This window comes from Trifolium pratense, linkage group LG3, assembly GCF_020283565.1.
Source record: "Trifolium pratense cultivar HEN17-A07 linkage group LG3, ARS_RC_1.1, whole genome shotgun sequence".
NCBI classification, from domain to species: Eukaryota; Viridiplantae; Streptophyta; class Magnoliopsida; order Fabales; family Fabaceae; genus Trifolium; species Trifolium pratense.
In genome coordinates, this window is record NC_060061.1 from 34820825 (window position 1) to 34841642 (window position 20818).

At 38.4% G+C, this 20818-nt stretch overlaps 2 protein-coding genes across 2 annotated transcripts; both read right to left on the bottom strand.

The window, feature by feature from the left end:
* Positions 1-3531: 3531 nt before the first annotated feature.
* Positions 3532-7025, bottom strand: LOC123916642 (cation/H(+) antiporter 15-like). The gene is made up of 3 exons (XM_045968150.1): positions 6112-7025; positions 5022-6020; positions 3532-4920 (listed from the first exon to the last, which is right to left on the bottom strand). The coding sequence occupies exons 1-3, from the start codon at positions 6319-6321 to the stop codon at positions 3601-3603; spliced, it is 2529 nt and encodes an 842-aa protein (XP_045824106.1). The 5' UTR covers positions 6322-7025; the 3' UTR covers positions 3532-3600.
* A 293-nt stretch (positions 7026-7318) lies between these two features.
* Positions 7319-11168, bottom strand: LOC123916643 (2-oxoisovalerate dehydrogenase subunit alpha 2, mitochondrial). Its single transcript, XM_045968152.1, has 8 exons — positions 10757-11168; positions 10488-10670; positions 9618-9775; positions 9405-9504; positions 8917-9028; positions 8683-8822; positions 8365-8550; positions 7319-7777 (listed from the first exon to the last, which is right to left on the bottom strand). The coding sequence occupies exons 1-8, from the start codon at positions 11048-11050 to the stop codon at positions 7610-7612; spliced, it is 1341 nt and encodes a 446-aa protein (XP_045824108.1). The 5' UTR covers positions 11051-11168; the 3' UTR covers positions 7319-7609.
* Positions 11169-20818: the final 9650 nt, after the last annotated feature.

Consider the following 20818-nt stretch of genomic DNA (forward strand, 5'->3'; position numbering starts at 1 on the left):
GTAGGAAATAAGTTTATGCATGGTGCATAAGTTTGGGCTTATGCACCATAACCACACCCCCCCTGAGGCACTAGTTAAGGAGGTAAATAAGGTATAAATGTATTGTAAAGTGTGTAATCTACTTTTTATAAGTATAAAAAAATGTTTTTTTCAATGAAAAAATTACTCCTTTTAGTATCCTTAACTAGTGTCCCCGGGGCACTGGTTAGCATGATCCTTATTTCTAATAAGGTTTATATACTTGTTGTAGAGAATGAAAGTGTCAAAACATGTGAAGCTCCGATACTCCAAAAATGGCGAAGTATCGTGTTCGATACGTACTCGATACCGATATTCGTCCGATACTCTTTGATACCCGTATCGGAAATTAATATTTTTTTAAAAAAAATATAACCGATACGTGTCAGATACTTCTCTGATACACGTATCGGAAAAGTATCAGACAATTAATGCTTTTTGATGATGAAAATGTAGGAAAAGAGACTGATACAATTTGTGTTTTCTCTTAAGTATTGAATGTTAGAGTATGATGTTACCAACTATGTCTTTGGGTGGGTGGAGGTTGTCTCAAGTCACATTTTTTCCCTGTGCAATCACACTCATTCATTCCCTTTGGCCCACAAAATTTTAATTATTAAAAAATTAATCAAAGGTGGAGATTTCACCGGATATTATCCAGTACGGGAGAGAATCTCTTCCCGTCTTTGGGTAGTACGTATTTTTTTTTATAAACAAATTGTTAGTATATTATATTGTTATGTTAATTATTCTCCTTGTCAGGACTTGAACCATGGATCTCCAACTCCTTAACTCTTAGCGCAACTAATTAATCAGTTAAGTTACCCATCTCACTCCCCTTTTTGGATAGTACTTAACTTAAGATATGTAATTGTTACTTGTTTGCTCAATTTGAGTAATTTGAATGTTAATTTTTTTATCATTATCGATTTTAATTATGTTTGTATATTGTGCATTTATATATATTTAATTTTAAATTTAATTTTTAAATAACGTACCGCGGCCGTATCGTATCGAGAATTTTGAAAATTTTCCCGTATACCGTATCGGTGTCGTATCGTATCGATATCCAGGGGCGTCTCCAACTTTTTGGAGACCCTGTGCATTATTAAAAATAGGCCCTAATAAAAGAAAAAATGTAAAAAAAAAAAATCAAAAGAATTATCATCGGTTTAAATTATAAATAACATCGATAACACTAAAAAATAATCATTTTTTCACTAGTATAAAAAATGTTTGATAAATAGGACAATCTCTATTATGCTATAGTTTTATCCATTTGATAAAACTATAGTATAACAATTAGCTATAAATAAAACGTCTAAAAAAATTATTCACAATAGAAAAATATCTTTTAGGATTTTTGTACTCCCTTCCATCCTATATATAAGAAAAGTTTTGCTTTTTAGGTTCATTGTAAAATGAATGTATCTAAATATAGTCTAGATACATTCATTTTACAATGAACCTAAAAAGCAAAATTTTTCTTATATATAGGACTGGAGGCAGTAACTAATAAATCTCTCGTTTTAGAATAAAGATAATCTCAAATATCAGGACAACACAATCTCTCATTTAAAAGACTACAATCCCTAATTTAATACCTCTCATTTATTAATACTACTATCCTATAATTTTTTTTAGAGGCCCCTATTTTTTATGGGGCCTTAAGCCATAGCACATGTGGCACATGTGGTGTAGACGCCACTGTCGATATCGTGTCACGTATCGGAGCTTCATAGGTCAAAACAATATAATTGTTCTCATAAGTATAATTTAGTTGGTAGAAATTTCGAGAATGTAATATGTATGATAAAGATATTTTTTAGGCATTGCTATAGTTTTACGTTGCAACCACAAATGTGAGCACAATATTAAGTAGCGTTTCTGTTTGCAACCACTTAATTACCTAGTAAGCTAGTGTTTTTATTATTTATTAATTAACTCTATGATATGAAACCCTGATAATTCAAAGTTCAGTCGTAAATAAAGTCTAATTAATAATTATTTTTATTAAAAATCAAACTCAAATTTTTTGGAACAATTTATTTTAGGAAGAATTCATTAATCACTTAAACATAATATCTTGATTAATTACTCTGCATATCTCTATCAAGTGGGTAGGCAAGACAATTGAACCAACTTAAATAAATGTTCCCCTAAGAATAGGTAAGTTTGGCAACAAGGGGAAATGTGAATAGGGAAAAAGACCAAACAAACAACAAATTGACTAAAAGATAGCCACCAAAAAATCTTTATAGTAAAGATTACTGTGAAGGAATTCAACCTTTTGAACCCTATTTTGTCTGTTATTGGAACATAAAATAATACTGACATTTTAGTTTAATTAATATAACATAATTTTTTTTAGAGAATAATTATTTCTCATGAATTCAAATATTAAAAGTGGACTGGGCAACGATCCAATGAGTATTTCTATCAGGTCCAATAACATCTGATCCATTAAATGCAAGCTCAAAGGATTCGAAAAATGAATAGGCGGGAAAAATGCAGCCATGAACTCCATGTTCACAACATGGCCATCAAAGCTTAACTCCACCATCTCCATGATTTGCACATGTTCTTAGAGTAACCGCCCATTATCCTTGCTTTTGAAAGAAGGTGGAGTGGTTTTTTAAGAATTACACATAAACATGTACATCTACAAATAAAAGTGAATCTTCAAGGAGGAGAGGACAACTCTTTCATTCTTGTAAAGAGAATCAATATTTTTTCTCTGATCATACTTGTACGCATTATCATTTTTGAATATCAATAATATAAACCCCCTTAAATGTTCACCAGAACAATAAGTATCATAGTTGAATGAATGTCAAATATTAAAAACTAGCTACAATTTGAGTATCCAAGTGGATTATGGATCCGTTTGAGTTGCCTTATTTTTGAGCTTATGAAAAATAGTTTATGCAAATAAATAAGATTTTATGTTAATTCATAAGTTTTTTTTTTGTTTACCAAATGTTAATTCATAAGTTCTAACTAATGAAAATTGTATCTTCATAATTTTTTTTTCTTCTCATAATCTACCTTCACAAATTTATAATAATACATAAAACTTATTTATTTATATAAACTGTTTCACATAAGTTAAAAAATAAGTCAAAATCCAAACGGGCTCTATATATAGTTCATTTATAACTTTTTAATATTAAAATCTTTTGTCTAACATGGAAGACTTCATCAAGTCTTCCATGATGTACAAGTTGCCAATATTATTATAACAAATACGAATTTTACAAAATTCATTGTTGGATTGACGATGGCCATTAAAGAATAAGTATTTATGAAAAGTATTCAGTTAGAAATTAGTCTTACTAAAACACTCTGCAGAGGATCTGGATCCCATAAAAAGCAAGAACAAATATTGAATACAACATCAGAAACAAATTAAAGAGCAAAAACTAATCATACATCAATAAATAAAAAAATTGTACTCACATAAATGTATGTACATTCTTAATTCTTATAAGCTGTACCTCACATAAATACACTCTCTACTTTTCTTAATCTTAATATATCTGAAAATGGTAAGGGCTAATAAGAAGTGACAGAACTAGTATATTACAAATTATGAGGACTGATTCTGTCTGTATTAAAAACAGTTTGTCCTCTTGGTGGTGCAGAATGATGATTTATGTCAACATTATTATTATATTCATCACCACCATAACCATTTGGTGTTTCTAATCCATCATCATTTGAACCTGTTCCAACATATTGTTGAACTACTAAAATTGAAGCAGTTGCTGCAAAATCTGAAGAAGCTAATAAATCACCAATTGCACCCATTTCAGGACACTCACTCCAATCAGTAAGTCCTGCTGTCAATGGTGATATCATTCCTTGACCTCTTCCAACAATGAAAAGATCATGAATATCATCCATTGTTCTTATTACTGCAACTGTTTCCTCTCCATTGTTAACTACTTTTTCTAAATAATCAACTGAATTATCATTCCCATATCTCATCCTAAACTCATTTATTAGTTTATCATCAAGTAGTTTATCTATATCATTTTCTGTTTCAACTGTTACCACACTTGGTCCATCTAAACCGGATCCATGTTGTTGTCGAACCGGTCTGCTTACTTGTTCTCCTGGGACAAATCGCATTAACGTTAGGTTTATACCAGTATGTTCCAACATTCTCCATCCGTAGCATAACGCTTCTCTGTCGTCTGGACCACCGAAAAACATAACAGCTACGTGATGTGATGTTTGATTTGAGACTAATCGGTTCGAACCGCTTAAGCCTCTATCAACTAGAATTCCGACAGAGCAAGGTGCATTTGCTAGTACATTTTGGTTGATTGTTCGAAACGCCACGTTTATTGTTTCCATTCCACCATCAACTGTTTGTTGTTTATGAAACGGAACGATTATTAGTGATACACGTTTGTCTTCTGCCAAATTGCATATATCGTCGTGCATTGTTGGGTAAGGGGACATTGCTGTTAAGGGGTGGACCGAGACATAGGATGTGTGTTGTTCGTAGTTTTTAAATGCGTTGATTATGTGGTCGGATTGAGCTTCAGTTCGGTTAAGTGCCGCATGTTCTGGTTTATTGGTGTTGTGAACAATGAGCATCGCTGATGTTCGACCGCTAAGTTCGACCAAATGGAGCACATAGACACATATTGGCGACCCCTTTGTTGGATTCGAGGCTTCAATGAGGTTGATCATTGTTGGCACGTTTCGAGGACTATGTACACAAACTAGTACTCTAAATTCTGCATCTGGTTTTAATATCTGAAGTGTTCTTCTATTGTAATATATGTTTCTCCTTGATGGTCTATAAATTATTGATACAAAAGGTACAATTATTCCTGTCATTAATAATGTTATAACCACCATCACTGCAAATGATTCTTCATCAAAAATCTGCATAATGTTGTAAATAATCAAAATGAGTGAGTCCTTGAAAGGAATTAGCAAAATAATGAAAATACAAATAGCAAATTGTACTGTTATAGTATTTGCACCTTTTGGTCCTTTCCAACATTCAGCACAATCATTTCAACAAGGCCTTTTGTGTTCATGAGTAAACCGAGCGTAGCGCCTTCGCGAATCGGCATTTGATAAAATATTGCAACAGCTAGAGTTCCAACAATTTTGCCAATGCAAGCAAGAAAAATGACAACAATAATAATAGTCCAAGTGTGAGAACCTTGAACAAGTCCTATATTGGTTTTTAGTCCGCTGATGGCGAAAAATAGAGGGAGCAAAAGTCCTGAAACAAAGTCCTCAAGCTTTTCCACAAGAGTAACACCGAGCGGTCCACTCGGGATCGCCAAACCAAACACAAAAGCTCCGAAAACAGCATGAGTTCCAATAGCATCTGTGATGAAACCGGAGACCATGACACCGGCTAATATAAGAGATATATAGAATTCACTAAAAGATTCTCCTTCGGGTGTTTTCTTAACAATCCATGAGGCTGCTGGTCTAACGGCATAAACACAAAAGGCGACAAACGCTGCGCCGGACAATAAAACCCAAAGGGAAGTAAAAGAACTTGTTTCATTCTCAGCCATGGCAATTGCTAAAGCCAAGAGAATCCAAGCACAAACATCATTAATGAGTGCAGATGAAAGAGCAAGCCTTCCTAAATCCGTGTTAATAAGTTTTAGCTCAGCAAGGATCCTAGCTAGAACAGGAAATGCAGTGACAGAAAGAGCGACACCGATGAACAGAATATAAGTTCCTTGGTTCATCTCACTGTTTTTTTTATCATTTAAAAGGACGGCACAAGCACCACCAAGGATGAAAGGCAAAATCATGCCGGCAATTGCTGCAGTGACTGCCTTTTTACCTACGCTGCGCAAAATGGTTATGTCCATCTCCACACCAACCAAGAACAGAAAATAAAGAAGACCAACATTTGCCATTGTTTCAATCACCATCACACTTCTTAGAGGAAACACTGCATTGGCGAATGTTTTGTTTTTTCCGAGTACCGAAGGACCTAACATTACTCCTCCCTGCACCGAAGATAATGTCACGTCACATCACATCTATCAGCACTATGAGATGATCACTGAGTTTTTTGTGTTTGAAAAGAAAACAACTAACCAGAATTTCGGCTATGACGCGTGGCTGGCGAAAGGGCTTGAGAAGAAAGACGAATATTCGAGTGGCTGCAACAACTAAGGTTAATTGCAAGATGAAAAGTGGGAGAGAATAATCCAAAGGGTTATCTCCTTCCCATATTCCATTTGTTGTTATCATGGTTGGTGCATAACACACTATATATTCATCTGTTTTATTTCCTTTATCTCCCATTTTTTTCCTCTATTGCTATATAACAACTTTCACGTCCTGTTATATGCAATCCTAATAGAAGACTATTTCATGTGTCAAACTTGCATTACCAATGAACTAGCAGCATATAATAAAATATATCACATTACAGCAATAAAAAAAAAATCTGAAAGAATATGTTTTGGTCTTGTTCTTGAAAAGATATTGCAGATGGATGATAAGGAGGGAAAAAAATGTAAGAAGATGAAGGAAAACTATTATATTTACTTTGTTTGACAAAAATTAGAAACCAATGGGAGAGAGAGAGAGAGAGAGAGAGAGAGAGAGAGAGAGAGAGAGAGAGAGAGGTTGGTTTTGTTTTGGTGGTTTTCCACTCCAAGTGGAAATTTTAGTTAAATTCTAGGGCCTATGTTAAAGGGAGGAAAGTCTATTTTAAGAAAGCTTATGATTCTATGTTTATGTTTTATGTTATATGACGCAAAGTCTATGGTACACAAGTGTCTTAAGTTGTGCACCATGCACAAGTCACCAAAAACACTATAACGAATACAAATTTTACAAAATCCGCCGTTGGATAGAAAGTTTATATCGTGTAGATCATCCATAAATTTTTTAAAAAAAATTGAAAATCATTTGATATGTTATTGAGACCTGTCAAAATTAACAGTTTATGAATTTTTATTGAATACCGTTAATTTTTAGGGGTCTCAATAAGATATCAAATGATTTTCAAAAAAATTTAAAAAATTCATGGATGATCTAAACGATAAAAATTTTTCATCTAACGGTGGATTTTATAAAATTCGTATTCGTTATAAAAATATCGAAGACTTGCGCACCATACACCATTTAATCAAGTGGTGCATGTTAAACAAACCCGTTATATGAATGATTATTAGTTGAAGAATGGACATGTGTATATGAATGAATTTGTGCACAATTTAAGAAGAGCATACTTGTGGAAATGACAATGATAATTTTGATCTTCTGATGAATTTTGAACCCTCTAGATATTAAGTGAAATTAGTAGCATCTCTTATTGATCAAAATGATATTAAGTTAAAAAGCTTCAAGCCTTCAAATGAATACTGAAGTTGCCACGTGTATTTTTTTTATTAACATGTATTTTTTAAAATAAAAAAAAAAAAAAAAAAAAAACAAAAACTAAACATATACTACTACTGTAACTTATTTGAAGGATGTCACTTGTCACACCTCTCATTATTAGACCATATTCTCCGAATTATAATACAGAGATCAAAGTTGAAGATAATATTCTAGTATCTTCAAACTAAATATTATGGTGAAACTAAATGGAAATATTTGTTGGGTACACATGTTGATGATTTTTTACAGTCTCCTTCAGCCATTTCTCCTGTTCACGGAGATTCGACGGAGGAACATCATAGACATCACTAAACATGTCTGCAAGTGGAGGTTTTTCTACACTCTCGGCAACTTGAATAGTCTGTAGAAGCTGTAGCAGGAAAATTGTGAGTTAGAATAACTATTTAACAATGTTTTTACGGATCCACCTAAATAAATTCAAGTAAATTATGATTATAAAACTGCAAAAATTTTGGTACAATGTATCTTGAAGTTGCCGAGTCTAGGTATCAATTCCAAGTTGACCCAGCTGTAGACTCGAAAGTTAGTAAACTCAAAATGAAACTGATGCTAGACTCGTAGTGAACTCGGGTAAGCTCACCAATTTTTTTAAAAAGTTTTTTTTTTAATCTTATTTCCATCTTAATTTCCACGTCTGGTTCCTTTTCTTGTTTGTTAGCTTAATTTTGTTCATGTCAGTTTTTTGCTTTATAATTGAGTTGAAATTTTGAATATTTATTGTATTGTGTGTGTATATATTATTTTAACATGAGTTCAACTCGTACTAGTCTTCAAGTTGAGTTTACGATTCACATAGGCAAATTGTATTTGCTTAAACTCTTGATTTAGACTCTCTTGGTTGGCTGCGGCAATTGTGTTGGTACAAGGAATATATTTGAAACAGAAGTTTGGTATCTAGTATCAACCAAAGGATTTTTCAGGGAAAAGATGGTTTACCTGCTGTCTCAAACTGTTCCTAAGCTCAGACTCGGCAATGTCATTCCACCAACCATTCCTTTCTATCCACTTTCTAAATCTCGCCACAGGATCACGTGACAATCTCCACCATTCAATCTCGTTGGCGGGACGATACTTGGTAGAGTCATCTGATGTGGAATGGTGTCCTACTCTATATGTAAGGGCCTGCAAAAACAGAAGAAACAGATACAACATTGGTCTGCCGTTAACATGCTTCAATACAAGACCAAATACCGGCATACCGCCATTTTTCTTTTAAACATCCCAAAGATTTGGCTTCAAAGGTTATCACTTTACTTCTATTAGAATTGGTCTCTCTTCGCTAACTGCCATTTGACGAGCAGCTTGAACAGCGCTATAAATGGCCAGAGCATCATTCCCATCTACACGAATGCTACGGACTCCATATGCCTGTCCTTTCACAACAATACCATCACCTATTTATAAAAAGGAACAAGCACAACATGTCGTTAAACACTGCAAGACAATGCTAAAGACTTAGACTTGAAACAGGAGGAACCGAAAAATTACTTCGAAACTGATCTGATGTAGGGGTGCTGATAGCCCATCCATTATTCCGGCATATAAAAATGACTGGGGCCTCCATTACCGCTGCAAAATTTAATCCAGCATGGAAATCTCCCTGTCATAGCTCATAACTCAATCTATTACAATATAAAAAGCAAAACAAAACAAAATCATAACATATTGAGGATCTTTGGTAAGAATTGCTAATGAAAACAAAAGGCCAAAAGCATTCTATCACATTCATTTAACTGGATGGGAAAACGGAAGATTTTTTATTATTTTTTTTATAAAAAAAAAACAAGTACGCGACACTCCTAAACCACAAAACCACAAAAAGATACTGAGAGTTCCTACAGAGATACAGTATAACCTAAACTCCTTCAAAATTTCGAGAGCAAAGCTCTCAATCCATGACGCGTTTAAATCACACAGAAATTTCCTTTAAAAAATGGGGGAAATGAGTCTGCTGTTATGGAAATTGTACAATTTACCTCACTTGAACCACCATCTCCGAAGTAAGTTACGGCGCATGCATCCTTTTTGTCCATCTTTAAGGAATATGCAGCTCCAACAGCATGTGGAATTTGCGTACTACAAATGAAAGTAAAATTTTTATTTTGTAACAATAATAGTATACACTAACAATATTATCATTTTCATTATCATACATTGAAGTCTTGTACATCAAAATTTTCAATACTTACGCAACAGTTGATGCTACATTCATGTAATTGTGCTTGTTGGACCCATAATGGGCCGGCATCTGCCTTCCTTTCCCATTATCAAACTTGTTGGAAAAACACTGATTTGCAAATTCTTGCAGAGTGAAACCACGCCATAACAAGACTCCCTGTTCTCTATACTGCATGCAATCATTCATATTTTCTGTAAGATCGTCTCTGGTCATGAACAAGCCAACTCTTCAGCAAAATAATGACAAAGTAAAAAAACAAATCCCCAATGAAACTATGGAATTCATACAAAAAATATATTTTTCATAGTTTTTTGTTACATTCTAATGCAAGACTGTCAATTGTGGATCGCCAAAAATAGCAGTTAAATTTCGCTTCTCTAGAGTACTACAGCCTGCTATTTGACAGACTTTATAGTTTATACTAAATCGTGTATCACATAACAATAGCGGTTTCTTAAAAGAATAATGCTAGAAGCACACACTTTTTAACACTCTTTTATTGGTAAAATTAATATAATGGGTTCCACCAAATTTATACGGAACCCACATGATTTGGTGGAGCCCTTGAGTTTTTTTTTGTTTTTTGCATTAACCCTCTGGTAAGGGGGCCCGGTAATCAAGAGTTCGGCCGCGAGGTAAGTAAAGTCTGGTCAAGAATTGTTCCCACCAGGAATCGAACTCAGGTTCTCCCAAACAATTGGTCCTAGGGGAAGCTCATTAACCACTTGAGAATTTTAACTAATGAAAGATACTTAAGATAGTGTGTTGCTAGCACAATTTCGACTACATTGCGCTATAGCCACTATTTGTCAACACTTGTTTATTGCAATGAAGATAAAGTCACAAAAATAAATATAAATTTGTTTGTATGATAAGTAACCTGAGGGAAAATAACATCATCCATGGAAAGTGCTGCAGCTGATGCAATATTAATAGCCTCTTCCCCATTTGTTGTTACATAAAATGAAATTCTACCTTGTCTTTGTGCTTCATAGAAGATAGTATCCATAGTTTGAAGTGCAACCATGTCATTATACATTTTAACAGCAACATCTTCACTAACCTAACATCAATTAATTTCACTTCTAAGATATATTTATCTATAGTAAATGCAAAATCAATGAAAGTGTGAATTAAGTGCAAACAAACCTGCACAAAATTAGTCCCTAAAATTGGTTCTCCATTCTCATCAAGAACACGGTAACAAGGAACTCTGTGTTGAAGTGATTCAGATATAAACCTCATTTCATGAATGAATTTGACATTTCCTCCAGGAAAATCAATTACTTGATCATGAATGGGATTGGAAGGGAAAGGATTGTGTGCAGTGGTGGAGTTAAAGCGGCGTGGATGGAGATTGGTGAGATTAGGGTTCCGATGAGGAGTGGAAGATTTGAAGTAGGTGAAGATGGTGTTGATGGATTTCTTTATCATCATGTTCATGCAAAATTACTCCCAACAAAGAAATCAGAAATTAAATTAAACTAGTGAAACTGGGGAGGGAGATAGATAAAAGCGATTATATATAAAAGTGATTATTGCGTGATAGAGTCACACACTTAGGGTCTGTTTGGTAAAAATAAGCTATAAGCTAGCTGATAGCTGATAAGCTAGCTGATAGCTGAAAAGCTAGCTTATAGCTGATAGCTGAAAAGCTAACTTATTGAAATTAAAGTGTTTGGTAAAATTAGCTTTTAAAGTGGTTATTAAATATAAAATTACATAATTGATAATGGGTAGTTTATTTTTTAGAGTGGGTAGTTATTAAATTAAAGGGTAAAAATGGAATAAAGTGTAAAAAGCTATAAGCTATAAACTCAAATGCTACTTGAAATAGCATCTGAAAAAAAGCTATAAGCTAGTACAAAAAGCTTGTTACCAAACACCTCTAATTTTTTGAAACAAGCTTATAAGCTCATATAATAAGCTATAAGCTAGCTTATTTGTGTTACCAAACAGAGCCTTACTTACAATGGCAATGCAATGCCATTTAAATTTGTATAAAAAATTATTTATTGGATAAACTTGAAATTTGGTAAGAGACAAAAATGTGTTCTAAATTGAATGAAACTATGACAGATTAGTCCATACACTTGACAAGTTTACGTGGAAGTCAACTTACTGCCACGTCATAAGGATTAAGGACTATATTGACCAGTTACTTATTTTATCCAAGTCTTATATTTTTACTTTTTAGAATTCTTTCGATTAATAATAATGTATTTCATCTATATTATAGAAGTATAAATCTTCCTTATCACGGTTGATTTTTCATATTCGATCTCCCTTATCACTCATTAATAATATATTTTGCTTATAAACCCAAGGTCTCTTATGAGTTTTGTATCATTGATTGATTCGTTGTTGTTCCAACACCGGACTCTTTAATTTGAAGATTGTATTTTTATTTTATTTTGTAAATCAAGTATCATCGTGTAATTATGGAGATTAATCTCTCGAGTCGTGTAAGATTCAAATGAGACAAACTCTTTTTAAAATTTTTAACACTGCTGCTATTCAAACTAGGGACGAAGATTGGATTATTACATAAACAACAAACCAAAAATATTCGAAAAGTTTACGTATTTTGCATTTATATATTAAATTTTTAAATTTAAGTTTTTATAAAGTGTTTCAGCCGTATTTTCTCGTATTTATAGAATTAGATGAGAGTTGAGTGAAATAAATTAATCATGATAGTTATTAACATTTAAAAATGCTATGTTGTCTATAGCGGATAAATGACTCATATCATGAAATATTCATTCTTCATTTCACACGGTGAACTCACGAGATAGTTATTCACATCATCTCCTATATATGCATGCATATGCACTCATCCTCAAGGTACACACATTTTACCCATTATACACGCTCATCTTAAGTTATTATTGACTTGAGCGTTAATATGCTAACATTCTTGCAGGTACATTTCTCTACTATACCGGAGCTCATCATCATCGCCGGCTACACCAGATTCACCGGAGGAACCATCCAGCTATGCCCGCTCAGAGTAGTGTGGGTACCCTTTCCCACCGTACTGAAGCTCATCATCATCACCGACTACACCAGATCCATCAGAAGAACCATTCAATTCTTCGCGTTCAGAGCAAATACAAATTGTTTCATTCCCCAGATCTTTTGATATGTTGCTTCCATTAATTAGCATTGTTTTCATGGGATTTGTTGCTAACCCAGTAACCTTAATTTCTTTTATGTTCAATTTCTTGTCAACTGATGCATGATATTCAAAATTTACCGAGACATGTTGGTTTTTCATATATCATGCAAAATTTGTGCTTGAAAAAAATGATTGATTAAAATGGAAGAATCATGTTTCTAATGTTCACGAGGATATGCTCGAAAATCCAACAAAGATTGTTTCCATTGAAATGGATGAAGTGACGTAAGGAGCAGAGGAAGATGAACATTTTATCAGTGAGACAAAGTTTATATTATGGACTCACAACACTCACTCCCTTGTCACGAAGTAGTTGGCAGGTCACTTTTAGCCTGCACGCGGCACTAATTCAATAATCTATCTTGCTTTACCATTTTTAGATAGACGAAATGACAATCGTTATTAAAAATTCACAGACGAGGTTAAAATTCCGATCACAACATTCAACCTAAAAAATTTGATATTTTTTATTAGTTGAATTAAAATTTGTGAACTTTCTTTGCTTTTCTTATCATTGTGTGGCATTGGCATTTGAAGCCTTATTTATTCCAATCCTGGAAAGAAATTAAACCATAGACAAGAAAGAAAACCACATCACGGATATGGATTATTAGTTGAGTTTTGTTTGATAGTGATCTTAACTGTTGATCAGAACAGGTAGAAGGCCAGCTGGAAGTCCGTTGAGCAGATGGTAGGCAGCAATCCGAGCAGATGGTCCACGGAGGGGGGGTTGTACCTGCAGGTGCTCCGATGCCAAAGTCAGACAAGGAATAGAGAGCAAAAGAGATACTAGAGAGAAGTTAGAGAGAGAGAGAGTAATTGTGATAATGAATAGTGTTCTACCTTGCTCTCCCATGAGGGAGAGTATTTATAGCCCCCAGCTCTGGGCCAAAGGTCCTCTTAATGGGCTGGTCTAGCCAAGGCCCATTAAGAGGGACTGCCAAGATATTACCCTTAGATAGTGGGTTGAGTAGTAATTTTACCTTATCTTGGTTGAGAGGTTGTGCCATGCTGACATGGAGGTGATTGGGCAAGCCATGTGGACTTGGTGAGGGTCTAGGTGGACTAGCATTAGTCTAGTCCAGAACAGGAGCCCCCCAAGTCGTTGCTCCTAGGCATAGGAGTGATGACTTTAGATGTGTGCCCAAGTGCAGAAGGAAATCTCCTTGCAACCTCTCTTGAACAAAAGTGGACGAGGAAGTTGCTCGTCAAAGCCTTGCTCGTAGCAAGTATCTGCAATGTTTTGCTCGAAGTGGTTTTTCGAGGATATTTAATGTTCTGCTCGTATCTACTGCGAGGAGATAACTACGAGAGGGATTTGTTGCTCGTATTTATGACGAGGAGATAATTTATAAGAAGGAATTGTTGCTCGTTGCTATGACGAAGAAGTTAGCAACGAGGAGGTTTTCTGTAAAGTGCAGCCTTTTGCTTGAGGACTTGCTCGAGTGAAATTCGAGCATCCTTTTTCATTGGGGATGTGAAAGGGTGCATTTACTGCTTTGATTTTTACGAGGGAGTGTAAGGACCATTGGATCAAAGCGTCTCTTCACTTTCCTGGCTTGGTCTATATAATAGAGGAGAGTGAATTTCATTTTTACTTTTCACTCTCTCTCTTCAATTGTGAATCTCTCTGAAGTTCCAATTTACTAGTCAAATCGTTCTTCAGATTTTCTTCATATTCAAGGTAATTCTTTCAAATTTTGTTCTCTAGATCCATTTTTTGTTGTTCCTGCCCAGCTTTGGGCGTTTTTTTTCATGAAGATTGTATGAATGTATGAATATTAAGATGAATGTGCCGGGCACCATATGAATTTAGTGCCGAGGAGCTTTCCTCCCCTTTAAAACTTTAGGTTAGACGACTAGTGACGGGGAGCCTATCTCCCCGTTTCAAGCTTTGGATAGTTTATTAAGTGACGGGGAGCCTATCTCCCCCTTTTTTTTAACTTGGAGAATTTTGCTGAGAATTTGTTGTTAAAATTTCAACCCGGGAGCTTACCTCCCCGTCCTCGATTTAAGAATTCTCATGAAATTTGTTGTTTAAATTTCATGCCGGGGAGCTTACCTCCCCGTCTTTAACTTAGAAGTTTTGAGGAAATTTCGTTATACAACCTTAGTGCCGGGGAGCTTACCTCCCCGTTTTTGCCTGCCTTACCCTCCTCGGTTTGCTTTTGATTGCCATTTGAAAAGGGCTTTGGTCGGGGACAGCGTCCTCGTCCTATCTTGCGCCCTTTCACTTGAATTGCGGTGAAAGGGTGGATTTGGTCATCGAATTCACTTTGTTTTTACTGCATTTCAGGTTTTAAAATGTCAGAATCCGAGGAGGTTGTGGAAAGCCAGGGTGCGGAGAAGTATACGCTGGTCGACTGTATAACTGATCCTGCATTGGATTGGGTTGCTCCTGAGCCCCGGGGAATAGCTTCGGCGCTTACTCCCAAGGATCCTAGATTATATACCACGGTCGAGCAGAGGAGAGCGAACGAGCCCCAACACTGGTCGATCCGTTTACCCGGGGAGGAAGAACGGGTGTGCTCGTCTTTTGCCGGGCATGATTTCGCTATGTATGAGTTCGTCTTCAAGGAGATGGGGCTTAGGCTGCCGTTCAGCCCTTTTGCGGCCAGTGTTCTTAAAGCCTTGCAAGTGGCTCCGTCACAGCTGCACCCGAACTCTTGGTCATTTATAATGGCGTTCGAGCACCTCTGCGTATATAAAGGTGTTCGTCCCAGCCTTCCCCTCTTTTTTAGGATCTTCAAGATTCAGCGCAAGCCGACGAAGGAAGTAGGACGAGCACCTCGTCAAAATTGGGTTTTGTTGAAGCATCACGAGGATGTTAAACTCTTTAAGATGTTTGTGGATTCCGTTAAGGATTTCAAGGAGAGGTACTATGTCGTCCGGCCAGAGTCTCCATCTGCCCGGGAGAGTTTAATGGAGCTGGAGGAAGATAGGGACGAGCAAGGTGTTGCTCGTAAGGATGCCGGCGGGCAAGTTATAGTTCGGGCAGTTCCTAAGTTCCCGTTAAGCTGGTCGTACACCCACTTCCAGAAGGAGCCTAAGGAATATACAACCGGGGACGCAGATTTGTCTCCCGAGGACATGGCTGCTTTCGAGGATTTGAAGGCCTTTGTGGCCGGTTTTACTCCCGGGGTCTGGACGACTCGTAAGGGAGTTACAATAAGAGATGAACACGGGGTGCCTAAGGCCTCTCCTCGTCTTATTAATACTAGGACCCTCCTCAAGTGCAGAAATGCCGGGGAGGTCAAATTGTGTTTGGGTATTGTTTCCTTTCTTTTTAACTTAGAAAAATTTCTGTTATTGTTGTATGTATTCTTCGTCTTTTACTAACTTGTTCGTCACTTGTTTGCAGAAGAAATGGAAACTATTGCCGAGCGCATGTTGAAGGCCAAGCAGGATGAGAAGGCGAGCAGGTCTGGCCGAGGAAAAAAGAAAATTGTTGCCAGAGCTTCCCAGGAGGTGAGGCCGGGGACCCCTTCCGTGCAGGTTATTGGGACCTCGGGGGGTGGTTCGGGCAGCCCTTCCTCAGCTCCCCGGCCTCCTCCAGCGAAGAGGACAAGAGAAGAAGATCCCCCGGTTGAGGAGGCGGGCATGGGTGCATGCAGCAAATTTCCTGTTCCTCGGTGCTTTACCGTGGACAGATTTTTTGAGAAGTATCCTCCGGAGGTCTTTGAAGCTGAAAGGGCTGCTATTCTCAACCAAGAGCCTGAGGTCCGCAAGCAGCAGCATGCTCGTGACATGGCTGCTGTGGTGCGAATGGTCTCGAGCTCCCTAGTCCTCGGTGACGAACGAGAATCCTTAGTCGAGCAGCTGAACACTGCCCAGGTCAGGCACGAGCGGGCCAAAGGTCGGATCAACCAGCTCAAAATTGTTGTGGATGACCTCAAGGAGAAGCAAAAACGCTGGGGTGACCAGCTGGATGAGCACCGTAAAAGGGGAGAAGAGTTGGATGCTGCTCGGGCTGAAATTGAAAGGCTTAATGCTGCCATGGCGCCGGGCGAGAACGAACACAAGGCTGCCGAGGGGTTGACCACCCGAGCAGACTTGGTCAAGGTGATTGCTCAGTTGTCCCATGACTTTGTAGAGGGCACTGAGTACGCCTTTGAGAATGCCGTGCAGCAAATCAAGTGCCTTAATCCTGACGTGGAATTGGTGACCCGGGGAATGCATGTGAACGGGCAGGTCAAGGATGGGCAGATTGTTATCCCGGCTGGTCTGGCCGACTCTGATGAAGAGGAAGATGATGTTGAAGTGGCGTTCGAGGAGGGTCATGAAGACGAGCAGGGTGACGGGCACGAGCAGGAAGATAGGTGCGAGGAGTAGATGTCCCCGGCCTTTCTATTGTAATTTCCTTTCTATTGTAATTTATTTTGTCTCTTTGAATTTTTGGGGCCTTTGAGCCATGGTTTGTAATTTTGGAACAAGTAGGCTTTTGTCCCTGTTTAATTTTTATGACAATTCCGGGCAGGTGCCCGTTTTATTTATCTATGCTTGTTTATAACTGCTCGTCTATACCTGCTCGCATGTATGTTTCCTCATTCTTTAACTTAGAAAATTTTATGAAATCTTGTTGTCTAAAATTTCAACCGGGGAGCCTCCCCGTCTAATAACTTAGAAAATTTTTGATGAAATTTTGTTGTTAAAATTTCAACCGGGGAGGTCTGGTCCCTATCTTTAACTTAGCCAAATTTTATGCTAATTTCTTGCTCAAAATCTGAGCCGGGGAGCTTGTCCCCATTTTTAACTTAACGATATTTGTTGTTTGAACTTCGTGCCGGGGAGCTTACCTCCCCGTTACTGAGGTGCTCGTCTGGGCATGCTGGTATGTTCATTCGAGCAAGTTGGTGTGCTAAGTTTTGCCTGTTTTGTATGCTTATTATATTTTTGCATGTAAAATGCTGCGCTCGTTGTTACTTTGCCGGGGAAGTTTCCCCTGCTTGATACTGAGCATGTTTTACTGAGGGTAGTCTCCTCTGTTTTGACTTAAACAGTTTAGGGAACTGTATAAGCACTTAGAGTTGTTTCTAAGTTACGCGAATACAGGCACGCTAGTGTACCTTTCTTCGCAACCTGAACCTCCCATCGCGAGCTGGGTGCTAGGTCGTGGCACAGGGACGATGGGCTCGTTTCAAGAGTTATCCTCGTCTAGCAGGAGTTCCATTTCCCTTATGGTGAATTAGTTCCCCTGCTATGGTTTTAGATGAGCACGTGTGCCATGGTGCCCTCCGTTGTTTAAGGTGCTCGATTCGTTGTGTTCTGAAGTGCGAACAGCCTTTTTTGGTGTGGCAATAACTTAGCTGTAATACTGTTTCAATTTCTGAGCGTTCCAAGGTCGAGGAAGTTTCTTTCCTCGAAGGTCCTCGAGATAGTATGCACCATTCTCTGTTTTGTCAATGACACGGTATGGTCCTTCCCAATTGGGTGCAAGTTTGCCATCCTGGGAGTCTGCATTGCGTCTTAGGACGAGGCTGCCCACTTCGAATTCTCTTTTGATGACTTTGGTGTCATGCCGGGCAGCTATTTTCTGCTTCAGGGTGGCCTCCTTTAAGGAAGCTCCTGTTCGAATTTCTTCGACGAGGTCAAGCTCCTCTCGAAGTGCTTCGTCATTCTGTTCCTCGTCTAGAGGTTGCTCAGTCCGACGAGATGGTTCCCCAATCTCTACAGGGATAACTGCCTCCGTTCCATATACCATTCGGAAGGGGGTCTCTCCAGTTGTGGAGTGTGGGGTTGTTCGATAGGCCCAGAGTACATTGTCAAGCTCTTCGACCCATTTCTTTTTGTTTTGGTCAAGTCTTCTTCGTAACCCTCTTAGGATTACTCTGTTGGCTGCTTCAGCTTGCCCGTTGGTTTGGGGGTGCTCGACCGATGTGAAGTGCTGCTTGGTGCCCAGGGCAACAAGGAATGCTTGAAAATCTTTGTCTGTAAACTGTGTTACGTTGTCTGTGACTACCACCTGTGGTATTCCGAATCTAGCTAGCACATTTCTTTTGAAGAAGCGCAGGATTCTGAGCGACGTTATGTCGGAGAGGGGTTCGGCTTCCACCCACTTTGTGAAGTAGTCCACTGCTACTATTAAGTAACGATTTTGATAAAGTCCTTTGGTAAAAGGACCAAGTAAGTCCATGCCCCACCAGGCGAAGGGCCAGGGGGAAGACAAAGACTTTAGTTCTCGAGGGGGAGCTAAGTGCATATCCCCATGCCTTTGGCATTTGTCACATTTTTTTACGTGGTCTTTGGCGTCCTGTTGCATAGTAGGCCAATAGTACCCTGCTCGTAGAGCTTTCCTGGCAAGTGACCTTCCTCCCAAGTGTTGGGCGTTAATGCCCTCATGGACTTCGCGCAGTACGTAATCTGCTGTGTCCTCGTCCACACATTTTAGGAGAGGAATGGAAAATCCTCTCCTGTATAATTTTCCATCAAGGATGACATGGGAGCAGGCTCTTCGTCTGACTACAGCTGCTTGTTTCTGGACGTCAGGGAGAGTTCCGTGCTCGAGGAAGTTGTATACTGGAGTCATCCAGCACTCTTTGTCGCCAATGACGTTTATGTCCACACCTTTGCTTGGTTTTTCTATGCTTGGACGAGGGAGTATCTCTTGGATGACAGATTTGTTTCCGCCCTTCCTTTTTGTGCTTGCCAGCTTGGACAGGATATCTGCCCTTTTGTTATGCTCGCGGGGAACATGTAATATTTCAACGGAGTTGAACTTGGTGATCTTTTCCTTTACTAGCACTAGGTATTCAGAGAGGTTATCATTCTTGGTCTGGTACTCTCCTAGCACCTGTGAAGCGACCAGTTGTGAATCTGTGTAGATTTTTATCTCCTTAGCTTGTACGTCCTCGGCCAAACGTAGTCCAGCGAGGAATGCTTCATACTCTGCTTGGTTGTTTGAAGTTGGGAAGGATAGTGCTAGGGACACCTCGATTAGTAAGCCATTCTCGTTTTCAAGAATGATGCCTGCACCTGCTCCTGTAGCGCATGATGCTCCGTCTACAAAGATTGTCCATTTATCTGCTCCGTCCACTGTAGGGGAGGAGTTCGTCATCTCTGCAACGAAGTCAGCTAGGACTTGGGCTTTTAGAGCTTTTCTGCTCTCGTAACGAATGTCGAATTCTGAGAGTTCGAGGGACCATTTGAGCATCCTGCCCGCCATATCTGGTCGGCCAAGCAAAGACTTGATTGGTTGGTCTGTTCGGACTACAATTGTATGAGCCAAGAAATAATGTCTTAGTCTCCTCGCAGCATAAACTAATGCAAGGGCTATTTTTTCAATTTGTTGGTACCTTAGTTCAGGACCCTGCAAGGCTTTGCTCGTAAAGTATATTGGTTTCTGCCCTTCGTTTGTCTCACGAATAAGAGCTGCACTTACGGCCTCTGAGGCGACGGAAAGGTACAGGTATAATACCTCCTCGTCAATTGGTCGTGAGAGGACAGGTGGCTCTGATAAGGCCTTTTTCAGATGTTGGAGAGCTTGCTCGCACTCATCTGTCCATTCGAAGACTGCTTCTTTCTTTAGTAATTTGAAAAAGGGAAGTGCATGTTGTGCTGATTTGGATACAAATCTGGAAAGCGATGTTAGCATTCCATTAAGAGTTTGTATGGTCTTCTTATCGCTCGGAGTGGGGAGCTCGGCAAAAGCTCTGCACTTGTCAGGATTGGCTTCAATTCCTCGCTCGGTTAGGTAAAACCCCAGGAATATTCCTGCTCGGACCCCGAAGGTGCACTTCTCTGGATTGAATCTCATGTTATATTTCCTGGCCTGCTCGAACACCTTTCGAAGGTGCACGACATGGTCGAGTTCCTCGGGGGATTTTACGATCATGTCATCCATGTATACCTCGAGCATGTCTCCTATTTGCCCTCGGAAGACTTTGTTCATCATTCGCTGGTATGTAGCTCCTGCATTTTTGAGACCGAAGGGCATTACGTTGTAGTAATAGTTGCCCGACTCGGTCATGAAAGCTGTTTTTTCTCTATCTGTTACTGCCATTGGAATTTGGTTATAACCTGAATAAGCATCC